Genomic DNA, 27,989 nt, shown 5'->3' on the forward strand with positions numbered 1-27,989 from the left:
GGGTTTCTGACTGTCCCTGTAAAGTCGGAACTTCTGTCGCATCCATTAGTGTGTCTGTGCTATCAGCTATACAAAATACAGGCTATAGAGAGACTTGGCTATTGAGTAACACACCTCTTCTATAGTGCCACATTCTCCCTTAAAACGAATGTTTGTGTCTTGCTTCAGACATCTCTGCATGGTGTGTGCAGACACCATCACGTACGTTATTCTGGCTGCTCGGGAATTTCTTAGGCTGATGCTCCAGTCCCAGGCTGAATGCCAAAGAAAGATTCTAATGCAGACAGCAGTTACTGACAGGAAGCTATTACAATTCTCCTTGTGTAGCTTGCCTTTCTCTTTCTCAGCCTCCCCCCCATTTTTCTTGGAATTACTTAAAAGAGAGAGCAGCTTTTGAAGGTGAATGTACCTGAAGGTGCTGCCACCATTAGCTAATGTAATTTGGAAAAAGGAAGGTTGATTTACAGGGAGTGCAGTTCAGCTTCTCTTATGTCCTAGTATTTGCGTCTTTCCTTTTTATTGTTCTTGTGCAAGTCTAGTTAGTAATTGCAGCAGGCAAATGGAGCAGAGAAAAGTGGGTATCAGTATGGGTAACTAGAACAGGCAAAACCAAGAGTAGCTGAACCTCACATGAACTGGAATACTGAAAAGTACTTCATCTCCCCGTCTTGAATTTGCAAGATTTATAATGTTCAGAGTTGCAGGATGCAAGCCCTCTAGCCTAATTTGAAGGTGTCAGCTTGTTTTTCTTCTTCTCCACTGGTAGCCAAGCTAGAACGATAGCTCATTTCCTGTCCCATCAGAAAAACTGGAAGTAGAGAAACATCCCTCTTACCAAAATGTTTCAGAACTTCCAGACAGACTGTTTGAATTTGGACCTAAAGAGATGGAAATTTGCTTCTAAAGAGGACCAAAATAAATCTTTTGTTTACTTGAAAATGTCTTCTCATATTCTTTAAATTGGACTCTTAAGAAAATACTATTTTAACAATAACACAAAAATAATTACAGAATCAGACATACCAGAATATGTATTAAATCTGCAGATGCAGTAAATTCTAGTATTGATACTGAGAATATTCTGGTATAGGTCTGGTGATGTTTAAATCAAGGTAACAAGATTTCCAATGTCTCGTTAACTTCCTTAACTGGGCAGAGGCAAGTGGAGTGCTTTTTTTTTTCTTTTTTTGTCCATAGCTAGGAGGTTGAATATATTCTTTTCATCCAAAGCAATGTGCTATGCAAAAAATTGTTCCAATGTTGCTATGGAAGAAAACTGATTCTTCCTATGTCCTACAGTGCACAAGGGAGATTGGTGGTGCCTGAAGGAGCCCTGATACGGTGATAAGATGGCTTATTCAGTGACCACTATATGACGAGCATCTGAGTATTTTAGGTCCCCAGTCCAATGTCTAACTCATCAGTTCTCTACATCTACCTTCTCCCTCATGCTGTGCAGAAATCTGTACCGCAGCCCTTGAAATGTTACTGTGCCTTCTGTATTACCTGTCATTTTCAGCTGGGGACATAGGGGCTCCAGAATCAGCCAGATGAGTTGAGGACTTCCAGGGATTTAAATCCTGCACTAGGAAGGAAACTTCTGGGAACAACGGGATTCTCCACTACCGAGTATGAGGCTATGAGACCACCACCCCCCTTTCAGAAGCAGCAGTTTCAGTATCTTCTTGGAAGGTAGGGTAGGAACACTAGTAAACAATGCAGGAGAGATCCAGCTGTTAGTATGTAATGGAGAGAGATGAAGGGCTGGGAGTGAAGTGGTGCTGAGTTTCAAGCACCAAGAAAAGTTTCCATGCAGTTGCAGAAGAATTCCTGAAGTTCATTTGAATTATTTGAAACAATCATGATTTCTTCTGCTCCAGCTGAAGTGTGTATGCTCCTTCATTGGCTAGGTTTGCTGCAGAAAAAGTTTTGGGATGCGAATTGTTGGAGTTGTTACTGGGTGGTTCCGTCTAACACAGAAACTGCGAGAAGTTACTCAATTTTCATGGCCTTTGCCTGGAGAAACAGGGTGGGGGAGGAGAAACGAGGTTACACCACAAACGGATTGATTTGCCGTCTAACGGGATGACGACGTTACCCGTGGGCAACCGCATTCGGGCTGCCGGCGGATGCACGTTTACTGTCACAGCCCGGAGGACGTGGTTAGCGTTCCCGCCGCCCAGCGCAGGCGGTGCCACCCGCCGGGACGCGGTTGCAGCGGAGCCGCCCTGCGCGGCGGCACCCCGGGACGGGCAGCGCCGGGCCGCGCACGCGCCCGCCGGGTGGGCGGGGCCCGCTCGCCGCGCGGCCTGTCGCAAGGAGAATGGCGGCGCCCGTCTACCCGGCCTGGGTCACCCGCTGGGTCTCCGGGCAGTGGCGGCAGAAGAAGCGGCCCCCGGTTATCCGCCCGACCCGGCCGCTGGTGCTGGCCAACAAGGTAGCGAACCGCAGAGAGCAGGCGGGAGGTGAGTTCCCGGCGCCAGGCCGTTAAATGCCCCCTCCCCGGGGTAGAAACGGCCGGGGATGGGGAAGGGCAGGGCCCCCAGCTCCTGTGGGGTAGCCCTGCCGCCGGTGGGCCCTCCGGCGTTGTCCCCGGGAGCTGTCCCACCGCTGTCCTGCGGCTTCACCCTGAGAAGGGTCACGGTGGTGTCAGGGCTGGGTCGAGTTGGCGCTCGGAAGCGCCTTGTGCTCTGCATGGCAGCAGAGGGGAAGGGGGTCTGGTTTGTGCCATAGAATTAGCACACGGGTTCTTTAGAAAAGATTACTTTCTCATACAACAACTCTAAATTTGCATCTTGTGATAGTCCGTACGTGAATCACGCATGCAAAACACTGTTACATCGCAACATAGCATTTCCCTTAAGAATTCAGTCAGACGTTAGATGGCTGCAGTGGTGCTAATCTTTGTGCTGGCAACATCTTCTCTACACAAACCAAAGATGAGATCTTTACTTTAGTGTTGTTTCTTCTCACCTGCCTCTACTCCATCTTAAACTTCTTTCTGGAGATTTCTGCACTGCGGAGGCTGTTAGCATGAAATCCCAAACACCTGAGATTTTTGGTTGTGTCTTTCCCTTCTAGAGGCGACATGCATTACGGAGATGTCAGTAATGATGGCCTGCTGGAAACAGAATGACTTCAACGATACAGCTTGTGCCGAGGAGATCCGGATGTTCTATGACTGCGTGGCAAAGGCAGAAGTAATTAAGGCCTCTTTTCTGTTCTTAAAGGCTAGTAGTAGGGAACGAGGAAGCCCCCAATCATTTTTTGTGTGCCAACAGTAATAATGTTTTCCGAACAATTTGATTGGTGTTGTAACCCGTTTGAGCTGTAGGAGAGATGCAGGATGATGTAGATTAAGCAAGCAGTCCTTCTTTTTTGAATGCAGAAGTTAAATTAAAAATAAATTAAATTAGCATTAAAATAAAGGACTGTAGGAAGGGACTGGATGTTTGGCATGTTATAACAAAGGATGAAACAATAGTCACATCCAGTCCTTTTTGTGTTGTCAAATTCTTGAAGTAGAGCTCAGTTGCTGTCAATTGACCCTAACCTAGGCCACCTAGATAACAGTACCATCATTTAATAAATAGTTATTTACTGTTGCTGTTTGACAGCATAAATGAAAAATTGTCCACAATTTATATGGTAGATTACAAAGAATCAGATTGAATAACAGAAAGTAAAAAGAAAAAATCTGAGTTGTTACTATAAGATTATAATATTGTTAACTAAGAATGTGGAAAAATATCTTCTTTGCAAGATGTCAGTCAATCATTAATTATATCATTTGAAGGTCATCAGCTTTTGAAAGCTTTGTGATTATTGAGCCAAGTGCTATTGTAAGTGTTCCTTAAAGAAATAGCATTCTTCTGAAAGAAACATTCCCGTATGATTAGTAGTAGTCTTTAGGGGTGAGCATCAACTCTGCAAATAAACAGAGGTAATATTTTGAGGTTTCTTTTTCTCTTTCAGAAGGAGCGCCAGGCTAAAAATGAGGAGAACACTCTGTCACCCAAGGGAAACTTAACTTCAAGCAAAGTGAACAAGCTCCTGAGGAGGTTTCCTCAGATCACGCGTTATGTATAATGTGCTTTACTAAAGGGACTGTGGACAAGCAATTAAAGTTGGAGTCTTTGGCAAAAAACTGAAAAGTAGACTTGAGTGAGTGTTTGACATCAAGTGGTATCTGTCAGCACTGCTGTATGGATCTTGACCGCACCTCTGTTTCCAGAGCGAAAAACACCCATCTTGACCATCAGCTGACTTTGTTCATGAGGTTCTTGGGTCTTGCAGTCCTAGGATTTCTGCAGTGTGTTGTTCAACTAGCCACAGTGTAGAGTCACGTCCTCACTGTGAAATAAAATCCTCTAGGAATGCATGTAAATGCCTTTTCTAACAGGGGGTGATTTATCCTCATGTATAAGCGTCCTTCCTAACTTCTGAGCTGCTATCAAAAGGTGCTCAGGCCCAGACATTGAGCCAACTTAAAATTGATAGTAATCTCATGACTTGTACTCCTACATGTATGTATACACAATTTCGTTCCTCTTGAAATTTTTTTAATTCCTGCTGCTGTACAAGAAGGCTGTAGAACGAGGAAGAAGTCTCCAGCAAAATACTTTGTTAATACACAATACATTGGTAAGGATCAAATACAACTTCAACGCAGAAGCTTATGATTTAGGCCCTCTGATTTGCAGGTGGGACAGGTATGCTGCCATGTCTGATCGATTATGTTGTCTATACTATAGTAAAATAATGCAAGACTGTTGTTTGGCTTGAGCAACTCATAATCTACAACAAAATGTTCCATTGTTTTGGTAAAAAAACTAAAAGGGGGTGAGAAAGTTCAAGCATGGACTGATACTGAAATCATGTAATTAATTGCTAGTTTTGATTTGTTTGGGGTTTTTTTCACTAGAGTACCACAAAACTGCAGGCAGGTCCCTGTTGTTTTAGGACTGGTACCTAATTGGTGAGGAAAATGCAGTGCCTCAGAGAACTAATGATATAACCATTTATATCACTAATTCTCTGGGGCATTAAAAAAAAGCAGAGTAAGAGGGGAGTCAGGCACATACAGACTGTGTGATTGCCCACATGTGACTGTAGGGTTTGCATGGAGCTGGAGCTGACTTCTCTGGAGCCCCAGGCCAATACCTGTTCGTCACATAAATATTGGTCACGTGTATGCTTTCAAGTTATTGAAGTGATTTTCGTTTAACTGTTACTTACAATGGGTCATTAGCGGGTTATCCCACAGGGTAGCTTATTCTCTTGTTGCTTTTATGGCATAACTGGGTCTTTCAGAGGACTGGGGGTCAGCAAGAACATGATGTCCACATCTAAGTTGGGGAAAACACTTTGGTTCTATGACATTTTGCATTTTCAGTCCAAAAGACACTCTCTGAAAAGGAGAGCTACTTGCTGATTCTCTGAAGGAGACAAGCTAAGCTGGGAGCAAGGAACCGATGAATTCTAAATTAATTTCTGTTGATGATGGTTTTTCTTTCTTTGTATTAAAACTTACAATACAAGAATAGTTTTGCACCTCTTAAGCTAGCAGCTCTGCTACATGTACCAAATTCTAGTGTCTGTGAAGAACTGTCTCATTATATAAGAGGCTGTAACAGAGAAACTGACACTTTTTTGTTCTATTTTTACTTTGAAATTTTGCGCAGCTCTCACTAATCTGGAGAGCTATTTTTGGATTTTACTGCTTCACAGTGAGCTTCACAAGTTCAGTTGTTTGGGGTTTTTTCTGACCTTTTACATGTCTACTGTAAGCTTGAAATTACTATGCTAAGGTTTTCCAGTCCTTAAAGGAATGTATTTATTTGGAGGAAGAAGGAAGGAAAGAGAATGCTTTTCAGATGCACGTAGGTTTTACAGTGCTGCTTTTAAAAGTACTCTAGCAGTTCTTTTGGCTCAGGATCCCATGCTGTAACCAAAAAACCTCCAGTTACTGATTGTCCTTGGCAATTTGGGCTGCTGCCGTTTCCCCACTCCATCTCACTGTTAAGCTTATATTGGGTGTTTAAACACATTCTGTGACATGCTCATATTGGGGATCATTCCATTAATAGTTCATGTGTGTAACTGCAGTGAATGACACTGTCCTCTCTGAGTTCAGGGCTTGTACCACCCCTTGATGCTGTTGCTGGGGTATAAAAGAAAACTGGGTTCTGGTGCTGAGCCCACTGGTTAAGAACATTGCTGCAGAGACCTGTATGTGATTGTGTGGTGGGGAAAGAATTAAACAAAAGCTGACTAGCTGTTCTACCCTTCTAAGTCGGATTTACAGGATTTACGCAAATCTGCTGGAATTCCTTGATCTTATTCCTGTTCCTTACAGCTTGAGTATTATACCAGCTCTGGGTATGATTGCTATTAACTACCTCTCTTTTTAGGCTTTCATTGAAGATCTCTTATGGAGGAAGCATTGATATTTCAGCTGGTCTTGGTAAATAGTAGTCCTGCCAGTTCAGGAGAAATAGAGCCAAGAACATTTTAGACGATGGTACTTCTTGTTCAGAAGGGTCAATACAGAATAATCTGGAAAAATCAAGACAGAAAGACTCTGTAGGGAATCACAGACGACTTATTACAGAACTGTGCTTATGTCAGGGTGAGAAGGTGATTTGTGTTAAATAGTGGACTTAGGTATTTACAACTACTTCAAACTGCCCACACAAGAAAGTTCAAGATCTGTTTTACCTTATCTTTAGATATGTTGCCTATCTAAACTGCCATAGTTATATCGGTATGATTTCCTTCTTCGTCTTCCTCTCCACCTTGGAGAGGGCCACATAGCCATGAGAAGCTTTTGAGAATCTGAGATCCACCTCTCTCAAGAAAATGTCATTACATGTGCCAGAAAACCAGCGGGAGTCTTGGCAAGAAGGAAATAGTTCCAAAAGAGGACCCGCCACAGAGGAGACAACTGCAAAACCCACTATATCTTTGCACAGTTTGTCATTCTTCCAGAAACAACACTGAACTTGGACTTCTGTTGCTTTTGGTGCACTGGTCTGTGTTTCCTTTAAAATCACTTTATCTAGGAAATCACTTCATCTAGGAAAGCCTTGCCTTCAGAGGGAAGCAACTTACGAGCTACTGTGAGAGAAATCCAGTACAGGCTTTTGCTAGAGATTTTAAACTCTTAGTATGTGTCAGAGGGCTAAATAGGTGAGCGTCTTATGGGAGTTCTGAAGGGGCATCAACAACCTCTCTACTCCTGACTAAGAAGCAGATTTCTCTGAATGCTAGTAGATTTTCTGTTACTGTCTCCAGTATATCCTTTCCTCGTCTTTTCACTGGAGTAAGTGATTCTAAATTCCAACACATTCCCATCTTTTAATTTTGTTTTGCTGCTTTTTGCCAGTGCTGCCTGAGAGTTACAGCGTGCTGTAGCATCTAAGCTATTTCCATCCTCTGTTGCCCTGATCATCTCCCTCCCTTGCTACGAGGATATAGGAGATTTGCTCCTAATTAACCGAGTGTAATTCTTGGCCAAATCCACTGTGTCCAGAATGCACTGTGGTACAAATCCACTGCAGAAAGGGCTCCTTCCTACCACTCAGCGACTCCTGTATAAGATTCAGATTCCTGTAGTGGAATTTTCTTGCATTTGATGAGTGACTGAGGATGAGACAACACAAAACTGTCATGTGAAGTGAGTAATGGGGAATAAGTGAGGGAAGGAAAAAAGAGGCTTTTTGTCAAGCCAATGGATTTTTATCAGCCCATTCCTTGTTTTTATGCTGAAGGTGTCTTTCGAAATGCTGCTCAGCAGACTTGGCCAGAAGTGAGCTCATTTCTTAAGGTGACCTTCGTGTTTCATGCTGCAGAACACCAGGAGTTAATCCCTCCAAAATCAGAATATAAATATAGGAAATGCCCATTAGACTGAGCTGAGGAGCAGCACAGGGAATGTGTAAAAAAAAATTCTGAGATTGAACAGCTTCAAATGGACCAATTCGCTTCTTAGATTTAATAATGTTTAAAACTTTTGTTGTAGCCTCTAACCCTAATTCATATGAAGGAGCACTAAGCTGAAAACACTAAAAAACCCCATAGGATTGTTCATAGCAAAACAATAATGATCAACCCCCTGGAAAGCATCCTAGCCAATCGAGTGAAAATAACTTTACAGCCCAAGGTCAAGGAGACACTTGCTGGAAAAGATGTCTGGAGGCAATACCCATGATGGCAAGATGCAGGGCTGAAAACTGGGAATGCACCCTGGAGAGGGCTGTGCCACCTGTGGGTTTTCCATGGGGAGATCTGGAAGCTGCTTAATGCAGAGTTTTCTGGGTCCCATTTACCTGGGTTCAAATCTGAGGAGAGTTTGACCTCAGGAAGCTGCAAGCAGCTAATCGAGGAGGCAGCGGTGGGGGGATAAAGTCCAGATTCCTTCCAGCAAGTCTAATCTCTGGCAAGTGTGCGCGCACAAGCCGTTTCCCTTTCCAGTTGTGTTGCTGGAGGTTTTGCAGTAGGATACAGCCCCAGCTCCCCGCCGTAGCTGTAGCCTTTGTGCCTGGGGGAGAGAAAGAAGAGGCAGCTGTGGGAAGGAGGCATTGCAGGAGAGGAGAGAGCGGCTCGCCCAGCCGCCGGGTAGGCAGGGGCGGAGAGGCGGAGGCTGGCACTGGGGAGAAGCGCATACCTGGAGCACGGCTGGGGGAGAGGGAGGGGACAGCGGGGGTGCGGGAGCGGGCTGAGGGCTGCGCCCCACCCGCCTGCGCTTGCCTCCTCCTGTTTTTAAGGGTGCTAGAGAAATCCTGGGGCACGTTCTCCTCCCTTATTTCTCTCCTCTCTTTTCCCCCTTTCCGAAGAGAAGAATCAAGGAGAAGAGATGGGGAGAGGAAGGGGAAAGTGAAATTCTAAGATGCTGCTGGGAACTTTGATCCCTTTCCTCACATCCCTTTCCCTGCATAGAAATGGAAGAGGCATCCCGCTCCCTCCGGTGCGGAGCGGCTAGTGCCCTGCTCCCGGGGAAGCCCAGCTGCAGAGCCTGGGGAGGAGGCAGCAGCTGAGCCCGGCAGCTGAACGAGAATGTGATGCTTGAAGAAGCTTCTGCCCACTTCGTACAGGAGGGATGGAGATCCCCAAAGTACTCGGGCTCCTGGTAGAGCTCTCGAGTCTGTTATCCTGTCTCAGATGTGTGGAGGTAAGAAATGGTTATTCTTCTCTCTGCTTGTAAGAAGTCACATGGCTCTTGTAATATCCTCGCTGTAAGTGGATCTTGTAATTACTTGAATATGTTTTCCAAAGTGTCTAGGCAGCTGTGGTCTCTGGGAAGGGCTGGGGGCTTGGGGTTTGGGGAGGGATTTATTTCATTGTGCATATGAAATTCAGAAAAGGAAACAAAGCAGAAAAGCAGGATGCACAAGGGCTTGCAGATGCTTTGGCTCAGGTTTCTTATGTTTCTCAGGTGCTGCAGTGACCCTGGCAGAAGAGATCCTTTGTTTCTGTTCTTTGCTGATTGACTGATTACCCCTATTGCTGTTGTGGACAGATGATTTATAGCCACACGGACCTGGGGCAGTGACTGCAGCGCAGGCTGTTTGCACTAAAATTTGGTGGTGGTGACGGTCAGCGTTGGGGGAGTTTGGAAGCTGCTACGGGAACTGGCAGCAACTAATCTTTCATTAGAAGGGAAGCATATTACTTGGACTGCAGTTCTTTCGTTTATGGTCCGTCTCCAAGGCAGGTTCAGGCTTTCATATGTAGCCTGTTATTAGTCCAACCCATCCCTCTGTCGCCTGCAGGCTTACATGTACGTGCAGGTGCACACTAAAAGCTAGGAGTCGGGGGACCTGGATTGTGGCTCAGTCACCTGTTTGGTGCAGTCACAAAAGTGTAGCTTAGCTCACTTTCCTCTCTTTGCAAAGAGCTTTGAGGTCCCCAGATAAGTCCTTCAGCATTGTTGGTTCACAGACCATTATGTAGGCTTGCAACAGCCTGATACATGCAGATAGATGGATTTTTGGCTGAAAAGGGTTTTTCAGTTAAATGCTGTTTTATCTGTGCATACGCACCTGAGATCTGATCTGCTGTTTCTGAACCATGTCAGGAATTCATCTTCAATATGCAGTGTCACATTCTGACTTCTAGAGGGTGATGCTGGAGCTTGGCCATGGTTGTCAACACCTGCTGGACCATATTCATAAGCTTGATTTGAAAATGACATCTGCCATGAGTAGGTGTCACTCTTGTCAGGTATCTATGGGAATTACCTCTGCTTATTCCAGAGATGGATTTGGTTTAATTCCAAATTTTACTCTTCCCCTTTTCCAGGGACAGGTGAAGCTGAGAGAAGCAAAATTACTGCATTTTGAAGAAAAACAGAACCATTTCCAATAGCTAGTATCCTCTATATGCACACATCTGCTCTGTGAATTACAGCTCCTTGTTCATGTAAAAGTAGTAGAAATGTTCATTAAAAAGTATTTAGAAATGAATTAAACTACAAGGAGCTAGCAGAAGCATGTACAGTTTCTTCTTTTCACTCTGGGTCTGTGAAGATCTTGCACCTGCCTGCACACCATGTAATGGTGTTGAGCGGAGATCCCTATCTCTCAGCCAGCAGTCAAGTTATAACCACCAAAAACACTGCCTGTAAGAGGAAATGTAGTTTTGGGGCCGGACAGGATGCTGGAATTCTGAGGGCTTTGTTTCATATTTTTTGTTCTTAGCTATTTAACCCCATTTGGATAGTAATACCGTAGGCCATATCATATTCTCATGTATTAAAAACAAAATCCTCAAAAAGTCTTGTTGGATTTTCTTCTTTAGGTGTTTCCCATGTTGTACGTAGATGTTTATTACTATTTTAACAGGGATCCCTGGGGGCATCATCCCATCACATACATATATCTCTGTTTGTTGCTGTGGCCATAGATGGCTTGCCCTGTAAACAGTGAAAGAATGAGTGGTTATTCATTATTTTTCTTACTGGTAACAATGACTTTCTAGCTTTTCTTTCTATAGGCATCTCACTCAGGCTTCCAATTCTATCGGAAAAGAACAAGCAGAGCCCTGTAAGGTAGTGCTGAGATCAAGGGTAAATCTCTGCAGGCCAGTAATTATTCATTTTGCTGTTAGTGGGCAGAGCTGTGATTGGATTTGAAGAGGAGCAATGGGGAGAGCGGGGAAGAGGCTGGTTACTAGGGTGTGTTTGCCTAAAGCAGCAAAAGGCTGAGCTGCTTTTAGGACATGCCCACGTTTATTTCATCGGATAATCATCTCTCTGCTTTTGCTCTCTTTCTTTTCCCAGGCTTTCCTGGGATCCCAGCCCAACCAAAACCATTTGCAGAGTGCAGGTAAGAACAAGAAGTTATTAATTCAGTCATCGGGCAGATTCTTTCCTGCAGTGGTGATCCGAGACCGTAGGTACGATGAACCACTGCTACCTGGCGTTCTTCCTTTCTTTCCATCACTTCTTCAGTCTTTTCTCCTGCCCCAATGTCTGTTTATCTCCTTCCCCAAAATGGCCAGACCACTTTCTTTTCTTCGTGTGTAATACTCTTGCAGTTCCCTGCTCCTCCCACATGTTCTTTTCCTTTCATCTCTTTCTCTGCCTCAGTCTTTTTTGCATGCTTACCTTTCCTCTGCTCTAATAACTACTGAATTCTCATACACCCCCCCTCTGAGGGTTCCAGCTGACGCAAAGCACACGGTGTGTTTTCCAGGCACCTAACTGTAACTGCTTCTCATTTTTGTACCTTGCAGTTAACCTTCGGTTGTCACTTACACCTCCTGGGCTTGGCAGTGGCTAGAAGGCAAATGGCATGAGGCAAAGTTTCTTTGTGCCCTTGCTGTTTGCCCTAGGTGTCTTTATGGCAGAAGGGTTTTCTGAAAGTGTTGGCTTCTTTTTGTTTATTCAGTGAATAGAGCTATAACTGTTATCCCTTTCTGAGTCTGCTCTTCCCATGTTATGGACTCTAAAAAGCCCACCCTCACACAGAATCTGGTTCTGGTTTCCCTCTTTCTTATTTCAGGGTCGTGAACGGAGAGTTTTCTTCTTATGTTAAAGACCATATTAAATTAATTGTTGGGCTTCCTTTGCATGAGATATTTCACATGGGCACTGGCCTGAAACATTCGCACCTGCACTTCCCTGCAAAATAGATTCCCTTTCCCTTCCTATATATTGGCCAAGTTCAGATAAGCCAGCTGATATGCTACTGTGTATAGGGAACATACATACAATGAAATACAATGTCATTTCCCACCTTCCCGCTTTACAGAATGAAATTATAGCTAATTTTAAACTCTTCTCAGTTTCAATCAATTTAGACAGGCAATTACTCTTCTAAAAAGCCTAGGATCAAATTTAAGAGTATCTTATTCAGGTGCCAAAGTAGGTGGGGAAGGAAGTGGAGGAGTGTATGCCAGGCTCAAGTGCTGCTCCAGAGTAAGTGAATACATCTATTGAAATAAACAGTAATGGGAACCGGTTCAAATTGTCCATGTTTGGGTCCAGAGTTAACACATTTCAAAGGTCTGTCTGGGCAGTTCATGACTTTCAGATCAATTTGTTTTTTAGATAGTGCGTATTATAAACGTTCTTTGAGCAGCTGCCTTGAAGAGTGATAGAATTGAAATCAAGCAAGTAGCAATCAAGACTGCAGACACGGGAGGTGTTTCAGGAGATCAGCTGGTATCTCCCACATTGTCTGAGCCTTAAGTGATGCTAACAGCTCCCTTCCTGTGCCCAGCGTCCAGCGTGTGTGGTGTCGGACCTCTTGGGTATTACAATGGCTCGCTGGCGGTCACTGAGGCTGGGGCAGAGTGCCTCAACTGGGCAGAGTTCCCCGATTATGTTCAGCAGTACCCAGACCGTGGCTTGGGGGACCACAACCACTGCAGGAACCCGGATGGGGGAACTACACCCTGGTGCTTCTACCGGCTTGCGTCAGGGGCCATCGGCTGGGCTAACTGCGACTGTAACCAAGGTAAGGGCTGCTGCGTGTCTCTGCCAGCGCCCGGGCTGCACTGTCTCAGGGGGCTCAGGCCAGAAACGTGTGCTGCACAGACTTGCAAGCAGCAGGTGGGACACCCTGTGAAGGAAGCACAGTACAATAACTGTCCCGAATTGTCGAAATAGTTAGAACTAGAGGCTAGCCTGTGTGGGAGAAGAACGTCTGTATATACAAGGGGGTGGATTTAAGCTGCTGTAGCCATAATGCCTTGTATAGATGTTTTTATTCTCATACAAGGAGACTTCTTTTTTTTTTTTACTGTTAACTTATGCCACTTTGAAAGCAGTTTAAGTTATGTGGAAAACAACCCACTCCTGCTCCTTAAGTGTCCATATCAGAGCTCTCCTCATGTAAGTGTAGCAGTTCAAATATAACAAGGAAAAATCTTCTGTGGCTAGGTTTGTAAATCTTCTGTGGCAAGGTAGGTCATAGGCTTGCTTTAAAATTCCTCACAGTGCTGATACAAGGGCCGCTGCTTACTTTGAGGCATGCAAGGGAGCTGAGCTCTATCAATGCACTGACTCCAGCACAACATTCTTGAAAATGTTTTGTTTGTCCTCCTGTTTTCTGACCTTCCTTGCTTTTCCCACGTTTTGCAGAACAGATGAAGTACCAGTTTAATAAATGAAATGACAAAGTCTTTTCCCTTGCCAGTGGAAGTGCTTTCAAAGATGGCTTCATTAAAGTGAAGGATACAAGTGTAGTTGTGCTGTGTGCCTGCATTGAGGTACTACAGACAGAAGGAGTATCCTTCTCCCAATACATAACTGAGCAAGGAGATGTGCTTTCTAAACACTCCTTTGTACAAGTTACTTCAGTGACAGCACCAGCAAAACAGGGATGAGAGAAGCCAAGTGCAGTTCACCTCAGCTACATGCAAGTCCAAGACTTGCTGGTCTGAAACCTCCATCAGAAGATAGCAGCTTTTTTGGTTTTTTCCCCTCTTTTGGAAGGTGCTGTGCGGCTGGCTGAAGATAGTAGTGTGGAGTTGTACTTCAGTGGACTCTGGGGCACCATCTGTGCTGACCACTGGACTGACTGGGATGCCAGCGTTGTCTGCAGGCAGCTAGGTCTCAGGTGGGAACCTCAGTCTGGTTGTGAGAGTTACATGCTCATGTGGCCTTTGAAAGAACAGCCTCTGTGGTTACAGTCCCTCTGGCATAGTGTGTTGGCTGAGGGAGTTTGTTTTGTGGGCTCATTTCCCACTTAGCAGGGTCCTTTCCTACTGTTTTCTTTCCGTGGCTATGCCCAACCCCAATCAGCATTTGCAAGAATTTTTTAAAACAGTAGTCTCTGCTTGATGCTCCAGACTGTGATGAGTGAGCTGTGAGATCATGTCCCCTTTTTAGTATTACCAGCTGGAGTTACTGTAGTGATCTAACAGAAATTTTGAGAGTGTGAACCCTCTTTGGGAATCTGGGATTTGGACCTTCAAACTTCCAAATAGCAAGGAGATAAGGTCCACAGAGAAGGAAGAAGGTGATTCAGATATTTGGATCTATTGATGGGTTTGTTCATCACTCTCAAACAAGGGTGCCATTTCTGACCAGACCAACTCCTCTGCAGTAAGTAGAAACACAAAATGGGTTAGGTGGTGGGAAGCGCTTTGTGCTTGCTTGTGCTTTCCCATTAGACTGTAAATGGTCACCCCTTTATGCATTCCCAATCAACTGGGCTCACTGGGATGTGAAATGGCACAACTGGACTGGAGAGTCACAAGAACTGAGGGGAACTTGTAAGGCGAGCAGCGCTACGCCATTTCATCGCTCTGTTGCATTCTCTGTACCAGTGAGATCGGCACAGCTGGGAAGAAGAGCCATCCCGGACTGTGGCCTGTTCCTCTGCACCTGCAGTCAGCAAACTGCCATGGGGATGAGAAAGCCCTGCTGCAGTGTGGCTATCGGGAAGCTATGTCAGGAGCTTGTAACCAGGGGAGTGCCATGGTAACCTGTGTCCCTCCAGAAGGTAAATCTCCAGGGGAGGTTCGCTCCCTGTTTCTTGCATCAGTGTTGCAGATAAGATGTAAAATCTAAGGTCGTGAAGCTGTGGAGAGCAAATCATTGGAGCATGTTCTTCTTTCACCTGCTATACAGGTGGTTATCTTCCTTCCAGTGGAAAATTATCCATCCTTTCCCAATCCCACATACTCACAGTGGGCATACTTCTACAATCACTGAAAGATGGCTGTTGCTTATGACCACATCCCCTTTTTATCAAACCAGTTTTTTGTCTGCAGGCAGCAAAGTCCTAGTCACCATAGCAGCCAGTTGAAGAGCCATCCCTGGACCAGCAGTACCCCGTACTGTGGGCTGCAATCATGGATGCTTCTGGGGGGTCTAGAGGGGAGGATGTGGTGTGGTGGGATGAGAGCATCCCAAGAGCTCCTCTCACTGGTGAATGGTTCTACACCCTGAACTGCTGGATGTGCTCTGTCTCTGTCTTGTTCTGTTGTGCTCTCTTTCCCTTTCTTGAAGCACAGGTGTAGGTGCTCCACTGCGTTTAGTTGGGGGAAAGGAGAGCTTTGAAGGGCGAGTGGAGGTTTACCATGATGGCAAGTGGGGTACCATCTGTGACGACCAGTGGGACAACCGGGATGCTGAAGTAGTCTGTAGGCAGCTGGGACTCAGGTAATTTCCCCACTGTACATCATGGAGCGGTAACACAAGTAGGCAGCATTAAGAACGTGAGAGCACGTCCCTTCACTATAGTACCAGTCCTTTCTATAGGAGGTAAACAGAAACCCTGGGAAAGATAATTCTGGACCAATAATCCTATAAAGGGATTTTGTACTTAATTCCTGTCAGTTTTATGGGTTCATGCTGTGAAAAAAAGAGTTGGTGCATCCCTATCTAAGGTTTGTTTGTGTTCATCATTTTTGCACACATGTCCTAATGCAAATCTTCTTGGCCTCAGTGATAACTTGTCATGATGATTTCCATATCTGAACTGCAGCTGCTTACTTCGTTAAGTTGAAACACCTCCAGTTTCACTGACTGCCCTTATCCTCTTCAGACAGGAAAGCAAGAGAGAGCACCTCACTCTCCTGTGTGCCATTCAGCGCTTAACATGGGAGCTGTTGTATACTGAGCATTCTTGAAAATCACATCGGTACAGAATTGTTTAAAATAGATGATTCAAGTTTGAGATCCCTCAAACTTTGGGAGTTTTCCTGTTACTGAGATTGAAACAATGTTGTCCTCAGAACTCCCCAGGTGTCTGAACTGTTCATGTTGCAGGCACATTTTTGTTATGTGTTGGAAGGTCTCCTTACAAAACTTTCCAATCACATATTTCGGTTAACAGTTGCCGACACCACTGTGTCAGAAATACAGATTATCTATGGGAGGACACTGACCTAGCGTAGGAGAGTCCCTGTGCAAGGCAGAATCTGAGGGCACAAGACTGTGACCTTCCTTACTGAACATACGTGTCTGTAATGTTTGCAGTGGGAACCCGAAAGCCTTGTCGTGGGCTCACTATGGGCAGGGATCTGGCCCAATCCTGCTGGATGAAGTGGAGTGCTCGGGCAATGAACTCTCACTTGACCAGTGCAAGAAGAGTGACTGGGGACAGCAAAACTGTGACCACATTGAAGATGCTGGGGTCTCCTGTAACCCTTTCACAGGTACAGATCTACAGCTCTACGCCAGTCAGATGTGGCCAGTTTTACTCCCATATTACATGGCTTGCTCAGTAGATAACCCCCCTGCTTCAGGATCCTGCAGGGCTTCTATGTATGAATCCCACAAGGGTTACCAGATGTGGAGGCAGGGAGCAAGCAGCAGGTGGGAATGGATCACAGCCAGGCTTGGTGGTGTTCCCATGGCTTTCCACAGGTGGCATGGAAGGGCTGAGGTGAATCCTCCCCTGACAGATGGGCATGTTTGGGAGCAATGAATGTTTGCTTTTTGAGTACCCACAGATATCTGTGTCTTTGGTTTCTTTCACTCGTGGGCTGTACAGACTTCAGCAGTGGGCTGTTTCTTTTCTCCCCTGTTGAGTGCTGACCTTTACTTCTCCCACCCCTTGCAGAGGGCACTGTCAGGCTGGCTGGTGGCCATGGCCCCAGCGAAGGCAGGGTAGAAGTTTACTACAACGGAGACTGGGGCACAGTGTGCGATGATGGCTGGACAGACCTTGGTGCCCAGGTGGTCTGCAGGCAGCTGGGCTTCAGGTAGGACTGAGAGTGTGTGTAGTGTCTGTGCTTCCTCATTTCAAGGATTAGATTCCATCACCCTTCACTGGGATAGGCTGGACCTTAATCCTTGAATGCTATCTTTGTTAGAAGGGTTATTACCATTATACAACTTTATTCTGGGAAGATTAATAGGTATCCACATCCTTTCCAAGGGGGAAAAAAATAAATCTTTATTATCTCTTGCCTCAGCCTGTTTTGAAAGCAGATAACAGGCTTGATATCATCTTTATGAACCCCTCACCAAAGTCAGAAAGTTCTCTTAACACTCCTTAAATTTGCAGGTGTATCAGCTCAGCACTGCCACCCCCTCTGCTCTGTCAGCTAAACAATATCACCCATCTTCTCTGTCAGCTAAACATATCACCTGCTTCAGTAGTTGAAAGAAGACCATCAGGGCAAAAAAAGAGTAGTATTAGGGATTTTCATAATGCTTTTCTTTCAGCCTGTTGCTGAACTGTTGTCCTTCCAGGTATGAGGTTCGGGAAGATTTAAAATCAGGATACTGTAGTCTTGGAGCCAGTACAGGGTTTTTTTGTGGATTTTTTAATATGATTAGGGTATCCTTGTAAAATTTCAGCTTTATAGACTGAAAAAAGGCTAAATAAATTCTTCCCTGTGAGTTCAGCTGCATACTGTGTTTGTCATCTCTTGTAGTGCCTAAAAGTTTGCAGCTTTCTGCATTTCAATTCCAGGTAGCTGCTTCCTATAAAAAGAAGTAGAATTACTTAAATGTTGATATTTTTGATGATTCTTCTGCTAGCCCCTCCCCAAATTGAGGTACCTGGTGTCATGTCTGCAAAGCAGCCTCTGTGGTATAGCTGGCCCTCTGTGCTACTATGACAGTGCCTTTGACCAGACACTAGAAAATGGACTGGTCTGAGCAGGCCTCCCTGAAAGCTGAAGCTGGTGAGATGTGCAAGCTGCTTGGTTGCCATCCTGTGTGTCACTGAGTGGTTTAGGTCAGGAGGCCGCTGATATCACAGTTGAGCTCTGCAGGGGAGTTTCCCTTGGGTCTGAGCTTGGGTCCCTCTGTGGGATTAATGAGTTCTAATGAATCTGATGTTCTGTTCTGTTCTGTTTTCTTCCTCTAGTGGTCCTGCTACCCTGGCCTCTGAAGGGGACTACGCTGCTGGCCAAGGCTTTATCTTACTGGATGATGTGGCTTGTGTAGGGACAGAGCTGTCCCTACTGGACTGTCCCCACAGCAACTGGGGGCAGCATGACTGCTCACACGCTGAGGATGTGGGAGTCCGCTGTTCCCCGGAGAGCAACACAGTCATGGATGGCAGCCTGGGTAACTCACCTTGCCTCTTGCCCTGGACGGTGGGGAAGTGTCACCTGCTGGTCTGTTCCTTTGGAAGCTCTGGCAGAAGTGGGAGTTTTCCCTGTGCTGTTCCAGTGAGGTGGCTGCTTTTTGAGGACTCCTAGCAACGAGCCCTGGCTGTCTTGGGGCAGAGCCACAGAGCTGTGGCTCCACCAGACCTACGGCCAGACCTGCAGAGAAACTAAAACTAGAGAGAATTGTGTTGGCAGTCTCTAAAACAAACCTGAGGTGCTGAGGAATGGTGGCTGCCTTAGTGTGCCATTGCTCACTGATGAGACGCCTCAGCCCCATGTCTGTGGGAACATGGGACCCCTTTAACTAGACCCTTTAGGAAACTAGTGTAGTTACGTTAGTGTCACACCTTGCCAAGACAAGAGGACTTCAGATGCGAGGGGCTGTTGTGTGGAAATCTGCACTCTCTTGTGTGGATGGCACGCTTTTAATTAAAATTGTGAATGTATTTCAAGTTAGCATAATTTCCTCATTTATATCAGGTCTGATACTCTCCCCTTTCCCTACTACAGGAGACTTTCCAGTTTGTCAGACATTTTTTATTGAAATAGACAGCATCTAACATTTTTGTTTTTCCTGGATGTAGAACTCTTCTCTTGCTTAGAATAATGTAATAGTTTTATAATTTAATGGATTTCTTTCCCAGGCATGTTTAAGCTTGTCCACTCTTGGCTCAGGAGTTAATAACTTTCCTTCTGTTTTTGTTCTCCTCTTTACTCAGCTTTCAGAATATGATCCACTAATGATTGCCAGTATATATTAAATAAATTAATACGTACATAGTCTTCTGATTCAGCACAGAGGTGAAATGTCTTCATATAGAAACACTCCTTTATTTCCTTTTTCTTTTTTTTTAAGCTTACTGATATCTGGGATTTGTCTTTTCCTATAGAACCCAAGTTCTGGGCACCTCACACTCCGGTGTTTTTGCTTGCAGCGACCCATGTGTTTTCTCCTGCAGGGCCTCCTGTGCGGCTGGTGGATGGAGAAAGCACCAAGGAGGGACGGGTTGAGGTATTCCTGAATGGGCAATGGGGCAGTGTCTGTGATGATGGCTGGACAGACAGAGACGCTGCAGTGGTTTGCAGGCAACTGGGATTCAGGTAAGAACTCTGGTACATGCAACTTACAGATAGAAACAGCTCTCAGGGGGATCGCTTCTTTCTGGACCTGTTTCTGGGGGCTTCATTTCTTAGTTTTGGCATACCCACATATGCTTGAGGGAGTAGGGTCCTATTCTCACTGTACTACTGTCTCTGTGTGGAGTGACACATAAATATTATTTCTCTTAAAATGTGCTGGTGCATCTGGTTCACCTGCCTCCTGCTTACTGCAGATTAGCCACCCTCTCTCTAATTGCAGTGGTACAGCAAAAGCCAGGGCAATGGCTTATTTTGGCGAAGGCCATGGGCCCATCCATCTGGACAACGTAGAATGCAGTGGCACGGAGCATACCCTGGGGCAATGTGTCAGGCCTGACACTGGGATTCACAGCTGCTGGCACAGTGAGGATGCTGGTGTGATCTGTGACTATGTGGAAGAGAAGGTCCAAGATATCAGGAGAACAGGTGACATGCCCGTTTCTTCTATGCAGAAATATGAAGCTCCAGTTGGAGGATCTCTGCATGCTTTTATGCTTTTTCCCTGTAATTCTTCTCTTTGGCTGAAACTTTACCTACAAAATAAGCATGTCCTGTCATGCACCTCCTACTTTTTCCTTGTTTTCATCGTCTCTTCTTAGGAGCACAGGGTGCTCCAGACTTGTCTGAGGAGCTCCATCCATGTCAGGCCTTTGAGCCTGAAGAACTTCCCCACAGCCAAGTCACCGTACCCTTCCTTAGAGCAGTAACCGTGAGCAAACTTTGGGTTTTAGAGTACTGAGGAGATAGATAGCTGTAGAGATCCCATTCCTGGCATAAGACTACAGATACTGCAGGTAAGCACCTCCACCAAAACTGAGGAAACCTATGGGATCAAATCTTCTGTGAATTCCATATGCACAACACAATGCAGTCAACTACCATGAGGATTAATGCCCTCAGGGAAGGCGAATGGTATTTGGCTCTGTGACAGCAATTGTTGATACTTAAGCTGAAGGTATCTACTCAACTGCTCTAACTTTGCTGTGCAGGTCCAGAGTCTGGTGTGTGTGGGATGCGCCTGCTTCACCGTCGCAAGAAAAGGATCATAGGTGGAAACAAGTCTCTCAGGTACTACCCTGTAATTGCCGGGAAAACCAGAACTGGTTCCAACTTTCCTACAGGCTCTGGAAACAGCCTGGCAAATGCTGAGTACATAACACATTTTCACTGGTGATTTTTGAACTTGATTTGAACCAGTGGGCCTACCTAGGGAAGAATGCATGCCAGCTGAGCCCAGAGGGGGCAGAGTGGATGGGAAAAGAGGAAAAGAGCTCCCATGTGTGTGACACCTATTATTCCTCTGTTTCTTCTTCAGAGGCGGTTGGCCATGGCAGGCCTCACTACGGCTGAAGGGTTTTCGTCGAGATACTCGTCTGCTGTGTGGAGCAACACTGATCAGCAGCTGCTGGGTAGTGACTGCAGCCCACTGCTTCAAAAGGTACGTTTGTGAGTGGGGAGCCCTGAGGGATACTCAACGATGAACAAGATAACCTCATACAAGGTTATCCTCCCAGCCCAGTGGAGCCACATGAGCAAAGTTTCTAAACCAAGACCTTTAGGTTATGATGTGTGTGATCTTGGAGCACTTATGGGGATGACTCAATATAGGCTTGCTTTATCCTTCACTGCTTACACCTGCCTCTTAACTTGGAGGCTTTACAACTTAAAGGGAACCAGCATTTTGCCATTCTTCAGTGCTTTAAGGAACTGTGAACAGATAAGGTCACAAGCCTGTTGCAACTATTGTAGCCCTTTTTATAGGAAAAAAAGTCCTGTGCATGGTAGACAGTGATGTGGGACACCCATTGACTGCAACAGCTGGCATTATCACATCTGCTAAAGAGGTCCCACAGTCCTGTAGCTGGCACTGTTATATCAGTTTGTGAGGAGGTGGTTCAGTCTCATAGCAACTGAGACTTGTGTCAGCCTGTTTCCCTTTTAGTAGGAGTATCAAGATCTCGAGTCTCTTTTTCTCCAGGTTTGGTGTTGATGTGCGGCGCTACCTGCTGCGGGTAGGCGACTACCACACAGGCGTGAAGGATGAGTTTGAGAGGGAGCTGCCCGTGGAGCAGATTGTCCTCCACAGGAACTACTGGGCTGGCAGCAATGATAATGACATTGCCCTGGTCCGGATGCGGGGCAGAGAGGGGCACTGTCTCTCCTTCAATCGCCACGTTCTGCCTGTCTGCCTGCCCAACAGGAAAGAGAAGTCTGACATCAACAGGCAAGCCTGCATCATCTCCGGCTGGGGAGACACAGGTGAGTGATGGGGCTTTGAGGGGCAAGAAAGGTGGGGGAGTCTGGGTTCAGAAGCCTACATGGGCCGTTAATTTATGTGTGCACAACTCAAGGCCATGTTCTTACTGCTCCTATTGTCTGTGCTAGCGCATGGTGTTAAGGAGCAGGGAAGTGAGGTGATTTTTGTGCCATTGTGTTTTCTTCTGGTTTTGAGGCTTCTTGAGCCTGCCCATGGTGGAAGTTTTGGTTGCCATAGCATCCCTCTGAAGCTGTGGGAGAGAGCAATGCTGCCATCTGGCCACAGTCCTCTCTTTCTTCCCCTTTCTACACGCATGTTTGCCCACAGCAGACCCCTTAGGCAGCAGCCTGTGCAGAGCTGGTGTACAAAGCCTATGGGAGGCCCCCATGTTTCCATGACCTCCTGCCTTCTTCGTGATACTGTAGTAGTGAAGTGGGGGCTTAGAGGTGGAAGGAATCTCTCTCAGACTACCTTGCTCGATCTCCCTGGATATCACTGTAGGGACAGCTGAGCTCTGAGGCTGGTTTCTGCACTAGGTTCAAGACAGTCTGTACCTGTCCTCTTGCAGCACATTGCTATGGAGCTTCCTAGGTAAAAGGGAGCAGGGAATATTCTAGAAAGTATTCATTATTAAATACTTAACTCTCAAGGCCATGTTTTAAAACGCTGGGCTTGGTGGAGTCCTGACATGGATGCATAAGCAAGGTCTGGAGACAGCTTTAAACTCTAAACAAAGCTTTATAACCAGCTGTCCAGTCCTCCCCCATTTGAGGATCAGAGATGCAATGCGTGGCTTGGGGCAAGGAGGCCTTTCTGGGGCTGCTGTGACTAGAGCAAAGCCATATGTTCAGAAAGACTTGCTGCCAAAAGGCAAACAGCCCCAGGAGCTTGTCTGTTGATTTTGGACTTACCCATCCTTCCCAGCTGTTTCCCTAGCTGTTACCCCAAGTGTTTAACTGCAAGTATACATTTGCCATTGGAGTCAGTTGCGCAAGGTGCACGTGTCACTTCGGGGTGTCTGGGGAGGATCAAGGAGCAACTTAGCCATGTAACTCCCTTCAGCTGTACTGGGGCTTAATGGCTAGAATCCCTTCCACGCACCAAACCCGGCTTTCCCAAGGAGAGGGGCAGTTACCTACTACCTTGTGAACTTACCATAAACCTTGGCACAGAAAGGTCATACTCTAATATAGCACGTGAACCTTATGTTCTGAGCAAGTCTGGAGTAATAAAGAGATTTGAGCAAACAGAGACAAATCTGGCCAACGATGAAGTGAGCTCCCTTTGAATAATATTTGGATGCCTCTGAAATATCTTCCAGAACTTCTCTGAGGATTGAGCACTTTACAAATATTACTGCATTTATTCTCTTGAGAAAACACTGCCCTTGTTTTACAGAGGAGGAAATGGAGTCTCAGCGAGGTGAAATAAATTGAACAAGGTTCAAGTTACTTGTTGGCAGAACCAGGAGTAAGACTCATCCTTTGATCTAACCTTTTTCTCCAACCTCTTCCCCATTTCTTTGATCTTACAGCTCTTTTTTGTGGTCTGGCTTGGCAGCACTGTTTTCTGAAATTCCGGTGGTTCAGAGATGCTGAGCTTGGCCTATTTCTGTGCCGCAGTCTTGACATGAAACGTACAAATATCTGGTTTTGTGCGGAGCGCCGTTGCTCCAGGTCACTGCTGTTGTCTGTAGGTGAATTGGTCTGGCTGTTCTGTTCTGTTCCAGGGAAGTCCTATTCCAGAACCCTGCTGCAGGGGGTGGTGCCTCTTCTCCCACGGGAAGACTGTGAGGTCCGTTACGGGCAGAAGTTCACGAACCGCATGATTTGTGCTGGGAACCTCTCTGAAGATAAACGGGTGGACAGCTGCCAAGGTGACAGTGGGGGGCCACTCATGTGTCAGAGGTCAAACGGACGCTGGATCATTTTGGGGATCACTTCCTGGGGTTACGGCTGCGGTCGCAAGGATTCCCCCGGTGTGTACACAAAGGTCAGCAAATACGTACCCTGGATCAAGAAAGTGACCAAGCTAAAATGAAAATGTCTGAGCTCTAGGAACTTCAACGTACGGTCCTTTTGCCCTGCAGCAGCAGAAGGCTGTGGCTTCTGGCCTGTGACTGATGGAGATTTATTTTGTCGTTGGACACTGGGAAAAGACTTTAATGTAGAACTGGGAGAAAAACAGTTATGGCTGATTCTTTAAAGTTTTTGGTTTCACTTTAGTCCGTAATCTCTGAGCAGAGAAAGCAGGTGCACACTGGTAAGAATGATAAATCTATGTTGCTCTGACTATCTGAGTCCTGTAATGCAATCACACTTGTTCCTTTGCCCTGGCACACAGAAATGGTAGAAGTGGAGAGATACCTGCCTCTGTGAATCTATTCCTGTTTTTGTATGTTTGCACAGTTGAAAAACGCTGCAAGGAGAGGTGAGATGCTTGGAAGATGGCACCGGGCTCTGGCATAGTGGAAATCTTCAGATATTTTTTCATAACAGCTCTCTTCAGTTCCAGGAATCAGAAGATTTGACCTGAGCTGAGGAACAGGCCAACAGTTGGGTTTTTTTCCTTCCCTGTTATGTCTCTAGGGGGAACCTTTTCTCTTCTGAATAGTAGGTCTGCTCCCATATGATCCCTTTAAAGTGTCTGTCCCTGCTAAGAGATGCTTGTCCCTCCTGCTGTAATCCTCTATCACACATTTCCAGCTGCCAGATGCTATGGTTTTATTGCTGCTTTCTCAATATAGTGGTTCTTTTGTGTGTGTTTTTTTTTTTTTTTTTTTTCTTAAAGCAGCATCTCCTAGAATCAGTTGTTGGTATGAGAGTAAATCTTCATTTTTGAGAGACAATAGCTTTCTTGCCTTTGTAATTACTATGAAGAACTTAAAAATGTGACATCAAAAGGCTGAACAGACACGTTATTTTTCTTTAAATCCAAATGTAATGTTAATCTCAAACGTTCAGGTATTGAATCACGATTTAACAGCACTGTGGGGACTTTCTCTTGGTACCTTATTCACCACAGTTATTAGCTGCCCTTTATTTGTGATGTTAGTCTTTAATACCTCTGTGTTCACAGTTCTCCCATGAAATATGGAAATACTCCTAGGGTATAGTTACACCTCAAGCAAATTACTCACTCCTTATGTAAAACAGTAAGTGTGCTGCAAAGCAGCTTCCCGCTTTCCCAAAGCGTGTCCTATTCTTGCAACCTCTGGGCTATGCTTCCTCTCTTCTCTTCTTTGCACTATTTCTCTTTTCATTCCTCTCGGTGGAAGTAAACTGGCTTAACTCGAGGGTATGCAAGCACTGCCATCAAGCTGTAGTTCTCAGCCTGAACAGAAATAATGCTGAGAGAAAGCAGGGGTTATTGAATACTTTAATTTCTTCCTTCCCTCTCATCCAAACAAATGAACAAGTTTCCTCTTAGGCCTTAAGCACTTTTGTAAGTTAATTTATTATTCTCAAGTAGGTAGAAAAATATAAAAATAGACGGAAGGGCTAAGTGCATTAACAGTTGTGCAGTGCAGTGTCTTCTCGCTGTGTATAGACAAGCCAGAGAGAAGACAGGTCTTCTCAGGAGCAGGGGCAGTAAGCTTTGATGTATAACCAAGGACCCGAACATGGAGTAATAATACAGGATTGGACACGCGGAACTTGTGCCAGATGTGCATGTTTTGGGTTTGCTCATGCACTGTAGGGTAGGCAATGACTGAATCAGGCACTGGCCTGCTGTCTAGAAGGTCTGCACTCAAGGCACTGAGGTGTTCAGTACCTACGTATTACCAAGGCAAGAACAGAAGGCAGAGCACAGCCTGTGGATTAGCAATGTCATATTACAGGGCAAGTGGTGACAGAGTCCTAGAAATTGCCTTGGATTCAGTAAGCAGTGATTGCCTAAAGCTTTAATTTGTCTTCTATAAAACAGCTTAATGTAAAGGTGCTGACCTGGCTAGGTGGCTGATTTTTGTGGGTGAATGCTAAACTAAACAATTCCATTTACCCTCTCCAGGGATTATAGGATAGTTGGGTTACCAATGTTGCAATGGACTGTTTAAAGATCCTGCTTGGAAACTATTTTAAAAAACAATTGTAGGAATCTTTAAAACATGCAATGTTGGAACCCCTGCAAACTGGTCTTTGAGACAGATCTGACCTGTTTGTGCCTCTTCTCGAGGCGCTGAATGTCTGCAGTGCAGCTTGTGCTGATAACCCTGTTTGAAGTGCCAGGCTTGATCCTTTGGCAGCGCTGTGCCTGGCTCCATGCTGGCTGTGTTGTCCTACAGCTGCTGGCAGAGAGTCCCTCAGACACAAGCTGCACACTGCTCCTTATCTCCCAGGAATTAAAATGACAGGAGGACTGCGAGCAATTATGTCACAGACCTCTGGTCTTGCAGGGGATTAAATGCCAGGTTCCACACTAGCAGCAACAGTACCTGTCTGGGAAACATGGAGGGATTTGGCTTTTACCTTCAGCCTCCCCCAAGCCAGCATGCTACAGCAGCTGAAATGGAGTTTCTGTGCCTTGGGTGCTCTCACATCTCTAGTTTAACTTGGTTTGATCTTTCAGGTTATACCCATAACCCCAACAGGAACAGAAACACCCAAAGGATTGAAACTATGAGGTTATTTCCCTAAACCAACTTAACTGGTTGCCATTTCAGGAGCTAGAATAAATTACCATGTAACACAAGTGAGACGCAGGCCTGGCACTGTCTTCTGGAACTCCCATGTTCTAGTTCAAAATATTTCTTTCTCCTAGATCTTGTCACCATGAAAGCTGTGAGAATCCTTGTAATGAACATCCCGTGAGTCCCGCATGAGCCAGGAGGAGGGAAGGAAGTATCCAATCTCCTTCACCTACTTTTACACCTTACTGGTACTGTAGGCAAGCCTGCCAATACTCTCCTCAATTGTCCTGACCTGTTTCAGAGCACCACTATTGCTCTTCACCGTTTAAACTGGGACCGCGGCCCAAACCAACTCGTGTGCTTTGCCACCGAGGCTTACTGGAACTGCCTGGTTGGATGAGCGGCACTCAGCTGCCCTAGGACTGTATTTTGTACCTAAAGTTGGCCAGCAGCAGATGTTTCAAAGGATAGTACACGTGAGTTTGTACTGAACAAGTTTTAACAACCTTTCCTTTTGGGGAATTTTGTTCTTGGCCCATTGAAATTAATTACTTGCATTACTATTATTAACATTAAAAATAGAATTACAAGCACTTGGTCCTCTAGGTGTTGTACAAACACTATGCACTGTCCTTTTGTCATCCTTTTTTTTTCTAAAGCGTGAGAGTTTATATCCCTAACTTTTAAAAAACTATTTAATGTAACCAGCCTTCATCTTCCATATAAATGTTTAATCCCGTATTTAATCCAACTAAGCTCTCAGACTCAATATTTTCTGGCAATGAGAACCAATATAATTTTATTCTCCATAGCACATCATTTCTTTTTATGGTTCCTGAATTAATTGCCCTTTGTTTTCCTTGAATCCCATCTGTCCTTGTGTTCTCAGCTATGAGAGGAAATAAGGGGCCTGGCTTTATGTTCTCTGTTGTCCATTACTCTAGAGATAGTCCCTTTTCTAAAACTGTGGCTTCTCTCTCACTCCTCAACTCAAACTGTCTAGGTATCTGATAACATGCTGACTGTATCTCCGTGTCTTTTTCTGCTGGATCTTTAAGCTTTGGTAACCAGAACTGGATGTAGTTTGCCAGGGGAGGCTGTGCCATCTGCTGATTATTTTCAGTATTATTTTCTATAGTAGGCAATGCTGTAAGTGATTTCAGCGCTGTATGTGTATTATGTATGTATGCTGGAGCTAGCTTTAAACTTGCTAGTGTGGTCTTGGTGGCAGCCTAGCTACAATGGGATGAAAACCCGCCAAGGTTAATTTCCCCTGTGTCTCAGGCCGGTGCAGCAGCCCCTCTGAGCTCAGAGCAATTGCTGTAGGTATGTCTGGGGAGCGTAACGCAGCTCTGGGCCGGGAGCACCTGAATAGCTGTGTAGAGCTTTGCCTTGGCTGACATACCTGTAGGGCTGATACAGTCCGCCTTCGCAGCA

General features: G+C 45.4%; 2 protein-coding genes across 2 annotated transcripts; both read left to right on the forward strand.

Moving 5' to 3' along the window:
• Positions 1-2,323: 2,323 nt before the first annotated feature.
• Positions 2,324-4,837, forward strand: CHCHD1 (coiled-coil-helix-coiled-coil-helix domain containing 1). The gene is made up of 3 exons (XM_050899253.1): positions 2,324-2,465; positions 3,082-3,200; positions 3,976-4,837. The coding sequence occupies exons 1-3, from the start codon at positions 2,324-2,326 to the stop codon at positions 4,087-4,089; spliced, it is 375 nt and encodes a 124-aa protein (XP_050755210.1). The 3' UTR covers positions 4,090-4,837.
• A 4,263-nt stretch (positions 4,838-9,100) lies between these two features.
• Positions 9,101-24,508, forward strand: LOC127017783 (neurotrypsin-like). Its single transcript, XM_050899058.1, has 15 exons — positions 9,101-9,172; positions 11,282-11,327; positions 12,726-12,962; positions 13,943-14,066; positions 14,779-14,954; positions 15,469-15,616; positions 16,436-16,614; positions 17,022-17,163; positions 18,279-18,481; positions 19,485-19,626; positions 19,886-20,091; positions 20,655-20,733; positions 20,981-21,103; positions 21,644-21,924; positions 23,652-24,508. Exons 1-15 carry the CDS (start codon positions 9,101-9,103, stop codon positions 23,960-23,962), a joined length of 2,469 nt encoding a protein of 822 aa, XP_050755015.1. The 3' UTR covers positions 23,963-24,508.
• Positions 24,509-27,989: the final 3,481 nt, after the last annotated feature.

Source organism: Gymnogyps californianus, chromosome 6 (genome assembly GCF_018139145.2).
Source record: "Gymnogyps californianus isolate 813 chromosome 6, ASM1813914v2, whole genome shotgun sequence".
In the NCBI taxonomy this organism is placed as follows: Eukaryota; Metazoa; Chordata; class Aves; order Accipitriformes; family Cathartidae; genus Gymnogyps; species Gymnogyps californianus.

What these genes read in the sequence shown, in the direction of transcription:
- CHCHD1 (XM_050899253.1), top strand. Translation starts at nt 2,324, where the DNA reads ATGGCGGCGCCCGTCTACCCGGCCTGGGTCACCCGCTGGGTCTCCGGG. An exon ending in CCGCAGAGAGCAGGCGGGAG is followed by an intron (nt 2,466 to 3,081) that starts GTGAGTTCCCGG and finishes TTTCCCTTCTAG; the next exon opens with AGGCGACATGCATTACGGAG. An exon ending in ACTGCGTGGCAAAGGCAGAA is followed by an intron (nt 3,201 to 3,975) that starts GTAATTAAGGCC and finishes TTTCTCTTTCAG; the next exon opens with AAGGAGCGCCAGGCTAAAAA.
- LOC127017783 (XM_050899058.1), top strand. Translation starts at nt 9,101, where the DNA reads ATGGAGATCCCCAAAGTACTCGGGCTCCTGGTAGAGCTCTCGAGTCTG. An exon ending in AAACCATTTGCAGAGTGCAG is followed by an intron (nt 11,328 to 12,725) that starts GTAAGAACAAGA and finishes TCCTGTGCCCAG; the next exon opens with CGTCCAGCGTGTGTGGTGTC. An exon ending in TGTAGGCAGCTGGGACTCAG is followed by an intron (nt 15,617 to 16,435) that starts GTAATTTCCCCA and finishes TAATGTTTGCAG; the next exon opens with TGGGAACCCGAAAGCCTTGT.